The 9,397-nt window shown below is 39.1% G+C and overlaps 2 protein-coding genes across 4 annotated transcripts in view; one reads left to right on the top strand and one right to left on the bottom strand.

The window, feature by feature from the left end:
* Window positions 1-7,535, top strand: part of LOC111875639 (filamin-C) — a 146,843-nt gene extending 139,308 nt beyond the window's left edge. For all 3 annotated transcript variants that reach the window (XM_023872035.2, XM_023872034.2, XM_023872033.2), the window contains 3 exons: window positions 503-685; window positions 5,434-5,615; window positions 6,663-7,535. In XM_023872035.2, coding sequence (XP_023727803.1) covers window positions 503-685; window positions 5,434-5,615; window positions 6,663-6,779 — 482 coding nt within the window. In that variant the 3' untranslated portion in view covers window positions 6,780-7,535. The remainder of the gene's footprint in view (window positions 1-502; window positions 686-5,433; window positions 5,616-6,662) is intronic.
* A 492-nt stretch (window positions 7,536-8,027) lies between these two features.
* The window catches only part of LOC111875641 (beta-catenin-like protein 1), a 33,886-nt gene continuing 32,516 nt past the window's right edge, over window positions 8,028-9,397 (bottom strand). Inside the window, exon 11 of the mRNA XM_023872038.2 lies at window positions 8,028-8,777. Coding sequence (XP_023727806.1) covers window positions 8,689-8,777 — 89 coding nt within the window. The 3' untranslated portion in view covers window positions 8,028-8,688. The remainder of the gene's footprint in view (window positions 8,778-9,397) is intronic.

The raw sequence follows: 9,397 nt of genomic DNA, 5'->3' as shown, positions 1-9,397 counted from the left end.
AGGTTCTTGCACAGTAGTGCAATGTGCAAACCAATTCACCGAACAGCCTGCCAGAATCTGGGGGAGGGAGATGTGCAGGATGTGTACACAACACAACGTTGCCCGCACCACACACAGGACCGACACAGTACAGACAACCTACTGTGAAGAAATGCAGCTATCACTGGGCTTCACAGCTAGATTCCACTCAACTGTTTTTAATGCTTACAAGACAATGCATGCATGTAATACATTTGAAGCATTTCCTCTATACTGTTGGGCAGCTTCCAGTGATAGCCATTATTTGCCAAAATGTGTGAATGTTTTATTTTATTATTAAAACACATTGCACTCATGGAATTTAATCCTAATTTTACTTATGCTATAGGATGCAGTGGTCAAGAGCAATGTCTGTCACTGAAAGTGTTGTTAAATAACCCATGGGTAAAAATACCAGGGCATAGATCATTACTTTGATAAGGTTCCTTTGAATTTCTAAGTTTTAATTGGTTATGTACATCAGGTGACCATGTGCCAGGCAGCCCATTTTCGTTACGTGTTGCTGGAGCTCCAGATCCAAGTAAAGTGCGAGTGTATGGGCCAGGTATAGAACATGGAGTTTTGGCCACATTCCAGTCTCGTTTCATCTGTGACACTCGCGGTGCTGGAGCAGGACAACTCACTGTCAGGATCAGGGGACCTAAAGGTTTGTAACACTACAACTACACCTGTACTTGGTAGAGTATTTCATAACCATCTTGAATGGGGTGGTAGTGAGGGGACCAATTCCTATCATACTAGCTGAAATTCAGACTTAGGCTGTCCATATTACAATCTTTCACTCACATTAGAAATTTCTTATATTTAAACAAATAAAAATAAGTTAACAGACACTTTGTGTTTTGAGTACAAGTTGGTTTTGAACATGCTTGTTGCATTAGCTTCTAGCTGTAGTGTCAAAGTAGAATCTTTTGGATTTTCAAGCACCAGCCCAACAGCATGAACAGGAAGGACTGCTTCTGTCTAAGCAAGTCGTGGAAACCTCTCATCTACGCTCTCAAAGAATGTAGGATTCTAGGATGTTACTCCACCAGACCCACAGGCCTGGGCACATTGCCTGTATCAGGGTACTAATTCTATCAGGGCATCACATTCCATGAGCCTTCCTTTCTGCCCTTTCACAGTAGCTTCCTTCTTGGCTTCCCTTTCACTGAGAATTACTGAGGTTTTGGACTTTTTTCATTTTCCAGAATTTTAGGTAACAGAGGAATTCCAGATGATGGAAAAAGTCCAAAACCTCAGTAATTCTGTGTGTCATCCACCATCGTCACAACCCTTTAGAATCTACTTCTCTTCACTGTTATCTTGCCCCTTATTATCCCCTGCTTCTTGCTTACAACCCACTTATACAAATTCTCTGCAGCCTTCCCTCATTTCTCTAAGTTCTAACCTTCCATATGACTTCTCTCCATGTCAGAGTTTCCTTGTGACCAACAGTCAGTCTTGGACCAGATTTTAGTTACTGTTAGACAGTTAACGGTTTTGACCATTTGAGGCACTCTCTCTGACGATAGGACAGGTCTGTCATTTGTCAAGAGTCACGGTCATCATAAATAAGTGAACTGTTCATGTACATAATGTTTACAGTTTACAAGTTATGGTATAACACAATCCTGTTCTCAGCCTGAATTGACAGGATTGTGTTATACCATAACTTGTAAACTGTAAACATTATGTACGTATGAACAGTTCACTTATTTCTGATGACCGTGACTCTGACAAATGACAGACCTGTCCTATCGTCAGAGAGAGTGCCTCAAATGGTCAAAACTGTTAACTATCTACATTATCTAACTATAACTATCTGCATTAAATAGGCCTCTTCAGTGTACCTTTGGACTATTTTTAGTATGACCTTCTCAAATGACTTACTCATCGTTGATAAGACTCTAATCGGACATAAATTTTTGGGGAATTAGGGTCCTTACCTAGTTTTATCATTTTTGCTTCTTTCCAAGGCATAGGGAAATGTTTGAGGCATTAATCTGGAATGCCATCAATTCCACAAACCCTTCTCAATTTCAAAGAATTTATTAATTTCATTTGGTCTTATTCTTTGATGGGGGGGGGAGTTGTCTGTAGCTTTGAGCAAAGCTTGAACTGTAGCCCCCATCTGCCGTTCATGGTTTTCATCACACAGTTCATGGGGTGTGAACTGATTTTCCAAGCAGTCAGCAGTTACAGTGGCCTTCTTTAATGTATGAAATTTAAAGCCTAAAGGACCATGAATAGCAGTTGGTGCCTTTGGTCCATCCCTCTTCATGAGGGATTTCACAGAGGGCCATATAACATGACCTCAGAAATATATATCTTTATTTCCCACTGTTCAGGTGACTTTCTATGGGCCGTTTGTCTGACAGATTTTGCAACACAGTTAACTGCTATTTTACACACTGGTTTCCTGCCTCAGTTTTTCTAGTCTCTGCTTTTGCTTTAACAAATGATCTAAGCTAGGGAGATCGTTGTTTAGGTACAAAAGGGTAACCTTAGTGGTCAGCAACTTATATGCTGAAACAATTGAGGCTGTAAAGTCATGTGCTGCTTTATCAGCTTCTACCAGAGTTAATTTTGATTATAGGCGATGTTAAAGCAGAGGCGAGGCTCTGAAACCGTTCTCAATATGTGGATTTTTCAACAGGTTCTGAAAGATTCTTAGTTTTGAGATGATCCAGTATGGGGAATACTGTTGGTAGATGGTCTTAGTCTAGAATATCAGAAGCAATGATATCTGACACTCTGATAGTCTGATGGACCACAATATGCAACTAGTTACTACAGGATTCTGACGATGGTGTATAACACACTGATATGTTGGGTTTTTGGACTTTATCCATCGTCCTGGTTTTTAAGATAACAAATAAAAACACGACGTTTCGGAAACTTCGTGTTTTTATTTGTTATCTTAAAAACCAGGACGATGGATAAAGTCCAAAAACCCAACATATCAATATACAACTAGTCAAAATTTCCTACAGGTGAATAATGCATGGGTGTTTTTGACTGGCAAATCAGTCTGCAGCCACCTGCTCATGTTAGTTCCTCGCTCTCGGATTTTTTACACCCTGAAGACAGAAATAATACGTTCCTCCGAAACGCCAGTTTACACAATATCTACACAGCACCACATCCCAGAAAACAGCATTCTTCTTAATGAGTTGGGCCAATGTGGCACTGACATTTCAAATTTGTTCATGTTTGAAACAGCAGGATTCAAAAATGGATGTTAAGCATTCACATCACCCGCCAATATAGTCCTATGTTTAAAGCTCAAGAGCTCAATGATGTCTGCATGACTTGAGCTTTATAAACGGTTGCAAGTACAGGGTAATTCATAAGTTCCTCTGGAACTTCCGATCTCGGCAGTGTAACAACCAAGACAGACACAACAGAAAGGAGCATATCAATAGGTAGAGAATGTCTCCATGTTTGTCTGGGTAATATGTGCCTTGGCACCTGTAAGGTAGGGCAGAAACTCGAGTGTCTCTCCTTCTGCTGAAGTCCCCCCCCTGTCATGACCATCCCGCCTACTGTACCGCAGAGTTCAGAAATCCCTGAGGGACTTATGAACTACCCTGTAGTACTTTGCTACTGCCTGTAGATATGCAGACTCATCACTTCTACTGAAACAAGGGGGAGTAAGTTTACACGGTTGTCAGGGATGCCTTTTCTAACTGCAATGATAATTATTTTATTTCTGCAATGGTAGCAGTCAGTTAGTCAGTTTGATAAAAACTGTAATTTGGAATAAAAAACCTCTCATAGGGTTTCAGATGCATGTCTGAAATCAGGGCCACATCTATGAGTAAATCCTGCATTTGCTTACTTAGATAGCACTGCCTCCCAATACCATTCACATTAAATGCTAAAACTTTGAGGGGCCTATGAAATCTTTGTGGCCATTTTGTTTCATTATATTTAAGATAATTTTTGTAATGGCCACTATTTTTGCCTCCTATGACACAGCACAGCTGAATTCCATCACAATCTGCAGTACTACAGTTGCTACTCTCAACTTGTTGTCCAGAGGCAAACTGTTTACTTTAGGATCCCAAACTGACTGACCTGTTTCCTGTTGCTGATGGTGCTGCAAAGGAGCCTGGACCCTCGGTCGTTCCACTGTGGCTGGACCTCCCACTGCAGCCTGGCATGGTTGAGGCCACTGCTGTTGCTCCACGTTGTTTTGCAGTGCCACTGTGAAGGACAGATCTAGGGTGGTGTAACTGGAAGAGAACACCTATCGTTGTGGTCTTGGGTGCTCTCTGCGACTCCCTGTTACACATTTTGTCCTCTGCATGGCCACACAGAATTGGATAGATGGGGTTTCTCTCTGTACGTCAGCTTGCAGTTGCAGCATGCCAGTGTAGATGTTTCCTTGCCTTTTTCCAGGCATTCCTCATGCAGGTGGCCACTCCCACACCACAAGCAATGGGGAGGTTGTCTGCAGTTAGCCGAGAGATGGCCGAACTTTTAGCAGTCCAGACAGACAATCAACTGAAACAGTATACTTCACAAAAGAGAAGAAGACCAATTTCCAATAAATTGTTCCAATGCCCCCCCCCCTCTTCTCTCCAGTTGGTTCACTTTTCTTCATGTAGCAAAACACACCTTTGCAAAGAGTCTGCTCCCATTGGCTCCCTCAGAATTCCCTTAAGGTCTATATCAGATTGTAGTTTTTTGCAGACAGCTGAATCTGCCTGCTGTTTGCTTCTTACGTGGCTTATTCTTTAACCCTGTAGATGGAGGCAGTATGTCCTTCCAAAACATGAACTTCTGCCAAACTATACAGCATTACATCCCAGAAAACAATACCACTGTAATAATCTAAAATCTAGCATGAAGTTCCTTGTTATGTACCATCCTAAATAAATCATTTATTTCATCCTTCTCAGGCCAATATTTTGTACTTAAATTTGTAACTATGTCTTTAGAAGCTGTGGAAGGAAATTCTACTTAAATTCTGTAAGTTACTGCAGTACCGCCTGTTATATGGATCAACATGTTGAACAAAAAATGAAGCAGATGCACCAGAGATCCATTTTCTGACAGAAATTACTGGGCAGAAACCGCATGATTATAAGGCTAGTAGAGGATATACAAAAGAAACTACAAGTAATTGATATTCAGACAAGAAAATATATTTTCTTTCCCCCATTTGAATAATATGATCTTAAAGTGTTCTATTTTCTGTGAAATAATGCCGTGTAGTCCGTTGAAAGTCAACTGATGTTCAGAGGATGTCACCTCCATCCTCAGGGTGGAAGAATAAGAATGTGGTTTTACATGGTTATGTTCAATATTGTGGTTCAGTTTCTAGTATGGAAATTGGAATTTTTCTTTCAGTACTCCTAAGTGCAAGTCTGAGAAAGAATATATAAGGTACTCTCATTTCTGTAGGTGCATTTAGAGTGGAGATGCAACGTGAAAGTCAGAAGGATCGCACTATTCTTTGCAAGTTTGATCCAACTGAGCCAGGTGATTACCGAGTAGAGGTGAAGTGGGCTGGAGAATTGGTTCCTGGCTCACCGTTCATTGTTATGATCTTTGATACTCAAGAAGAGCTGAACAGATTCCTGCAGGTGAGTTAAGTAATTTTTTCACTTTCATTCACAGAAGCCAAGCTCAGTCGACTCACCCAACTAAACTTAACTAAAACTCTTTAACATTCTAAGAACGATGCAATAAAAGGGGTTTCCATTCTACAAGAAGAATGTTAACTGCCAGATCTGTGAGATGGAAGAATTCTGTCCATATCCAGTCTATGTTCTCTTTCCGGTGGCTTTACTGTTATTCTAGCATGAAATGATGCAAAATATACACAAAAATGAAGACACACGTCTAATTTCTCTTTCATCTCCTTGAAATATATATATATAAGCTATATCTTTTCCCAATTTGTTTTTAAGACTGGGTTGCAGCTTATGTGCAGTGCCTTTGAAAGCAAATCATTTGACTGCCCGCACTGTATGTGATACATAATGCATAGTTCATAATAAAATCCACCAGCTTCTCTCACAGAACAGATGGATTAAGCTTTGCGAACCTTATTCATTTTCATATACATACCACTGATGAAAACTCACTTCAGTCAATGTCGTGAATACATATTCCTGACATATATGATATTTTTTACAGTGGTATGATGTATCAGATTGAATATAAGATTTTGGTGGGAAAGCCAGAAGGAAAGAGACCACTAGGAAGACCGATACATAGGTGGGAGGGTAATTAATACTGATGGAGGGCTCTTGTGAACACTGTAATATATATCTTCAGGTTCATTGTCAAAGAGAGGGGGAGAGCAAGACCTGAGGTTGTCACAGTAGTGAATATTAAGATTACAGTCTTCCAGAATTTGATACTATGTAGTCCGGTAAACAGGTACCAGCATTTTGAAGAACCTGCTGCCTCCGTCTTCAGTTTCTCTATCCCATTTAATAACAAGTAACATGAAGTTTGGGACATAGTTAGGAGCAGTATTGATTAACATTCTGAATACTGTATATTTGTGTTTCAGAAGTTCTTACACACACCACCAAAACAGTAACCCAGAAATCTCTAAGGAAACAATTTATATACAAACAGCATTTGATAATTTTTATTTTGTTCTTTTTTATATCTTACAGGGTAGCCATTCTCCAGGATCAGAACTGTATGGCAGTGTAGGGTATTCTACAGGATATGCTCATATGAACTTTGGTGGTGCTCAACAGTCATGGAGAGGTTCACAACCTCAACTGTAAATGCAGGCTTTATCTTACCTTGCATGAAAGGTTTACTCCCAACTAGCAGAGAAAATGTAAAGACATCACTTCCTTTTTTCACGATGCAGCATTTTACAAAAACCATGTCGTATGACAGGTTTTCTTAAGCCCCTCCCCCCATTACATTCATGTTTATATTTTCAGACCATCGACCCACATAAGAGCAAACAACGAATGTTTCTACTTGTGTTACATTTAGGATCTGTGCGAAGTAGTATGGTAAACAATTTTTGAATTGTACTAAACTCCACATATCACCAAAACTTGGTATGTGATACCAGTGAATAAGATTTATTTACATATTGCTACCATTGGTTCCATATATCAAATTTCTAGATTTTATATGAAAGTATCCAACTTACTGTTATCCCTAATAAAAGGTTCTTATGTATGCCACATGTATAAAGCACATATAAGCTTGTGTCCATAATCGGGAATTAGTTTGTTTTAAAGTTGTCCAGTATGTATTACTTTTTGCATATTCTCTTTGTATTTGTTCACTGGTACATCACACTCAAGACATACCATCATTTAACACTGAAGATATAACAGCAGTTGAGAAGAGATTATCAGCATTCCCCCCTGTTGTTTTGTACAGGCTATGACTACACACATAATGACTTAATATTTGGGATAACATTTTATATGCAGTGCAATTTTTGTATATTACACTGTAAAGTACTTCCTCTGTTCAAATTGCCATTGTTATAAAATAAAAGAGGTGTTGGTTTTCAAGTTTTTTTCTTAATGTCATATAAAACTGCTGAACCACAGAAACAATCTTCAGGAAATCAGAACAGAAATCTGATTTACTAAAGAGGAAAAAGCCTCTGCATTAAGCAATAACAAATTCAATAACAATGTGAATTACATCAGACAGTATATCTTGAAGACAAACATGACAAATGATATGTTGTCATCTCTGATAGTTGTATGCTGCTGCCAGTAATGCTGCATTATGTATATTTATTTATAAAAGGTAAAGTTGTCCCTGTGCTCAACTAATTAAGCACTATGCTATGAAGGTGTATGGGGGAGTGGATGTGTAGATCAACATTTTCTTGACCTCAGCACTAGATGGAGGTGAGCAGAAAGCTTCTTGCCCCTGCTGCTTTACCCCCAGGGAAATAGTCCATTGGATAGGAGGTTGGGTCAACCCCAGAGCCGGTCTGGACGATTTGGAGAAGAGAAAATTCTTGACCCTACCAGGGCTCAAACTTTGACATCCATCCTGTAGCCAGTCGCTATACTGACAGTGCTCCTGGTATATTTATTCATTCTTGGCTTACTTAGTGATGCTATCAATTACATTATATGTCTAGAGCTAGGCTGGCATTTGCCTGGTGGGAGCGATGAAGAGCATAAGGCTTAGATCTGAACTTGGGACCTCTCAATATGAAAGAGTGCCAATCATTCAATCGTTACCATTTGGCAACAGCAATCCAAACTATTTTGCCAGTCTTTACATCTCATTCTTATCCTATCTGAAAACATGTATTACTTCTGTTTTATCTAGAGAATTTTCCATGTAAATAGACTTAAAAGACCTATACACAGGTCAGTCATCTAAGAGGAACAGATGACTGACAGGAAACCAGTCCACTCTGAACAAAATTGGGATTACACAATGATGAAAACATAATGTATACAAGCAAGGAAGTTCTAAATACAGCACACTGGCTGGGATCCATCACATCTAATTTTAACAAAAATATTTTACTGAAACAAATGTAATATTCTGAAGAGGTTGAGGAAAGTAATATAAACACCAAACTTCAATGGTTCACTTAAAACTGTAATTACACAAACCTTCACAAGTCAGAGAAGAGACTCCATATTCTGAGAATAATGAGCACTGATATTACAGAGCTTCACATCACTCCAGTGTCTAGAACTTATCCACAAGTTGCAAAATGTGTTGCTGCTCCAGTTCTCTCCATTCAGTGTCTCCTGCATCTCCCAAGTTTCCTGCATATTCTGCAAAACATAATGGCAATTACGAAGCCTTTGAACAAGCTGAAGGATCTTCAATTTAAACTAAGACAGAAAAAATATATTGGAATCTAAACATAACACAGAACAGTATGAATAAAAATGTCAGTTCATAAGATTAACAGATCTTCAGTTTTGTCATTTTAGACAGAAGAAAGAACTTCCTTTTGAGAATTTATATGATACTTCTCATGTGTGACCAAAACAACTATTAATGGAGAGTTATTGTCACACTCAAGAGAGGAAATGTGCTAGAATTTTAGTACAAGTTTTACCAGTCTGTTAAAGCAGAGCTTACCTGATAAGCGTGAACATTTTGAAAATCTGCAAAATTCATCACATTATTGTATTATAAACTACATACATTTTCTCCTATTGCAAATAGGGTAGAGATGTCAGTTAACTCTTATGTTACTACCTTACGCAGATGTGACTAGAAATTCACCACCACTACAGTCCAGCCTCAACACTGTAAAATACTGATACTTCTGTAAGATTATTTTTGCATACTTTAACCTTTAAGTGCCGAAGTGCCCCGTTTGTGCCAGTCAGGCATTTAAACTCTGCTAGTGGAAGCGCGTGCACACACCACTAGTGGAAGCGCG

This window comes from Cryptotermes secundus, unplaced genomic scaffold (genome assembly GCF_002891405.2).
Source record: "Cryptotermes secundus unplaced genomic scaffold, Csec_1.0 scaffold297, whole genome shotgun sequence".
Lineage (NCBI taxonomy): Eukaryota > Metazoa > Arthropoda > Insecta > Blattodea > Kalotermitidae > Cryptotermes > Cryptotermes secundus.
This window is presented reverse-complemented; position numbering and strand designations above follow the sequence as displayed.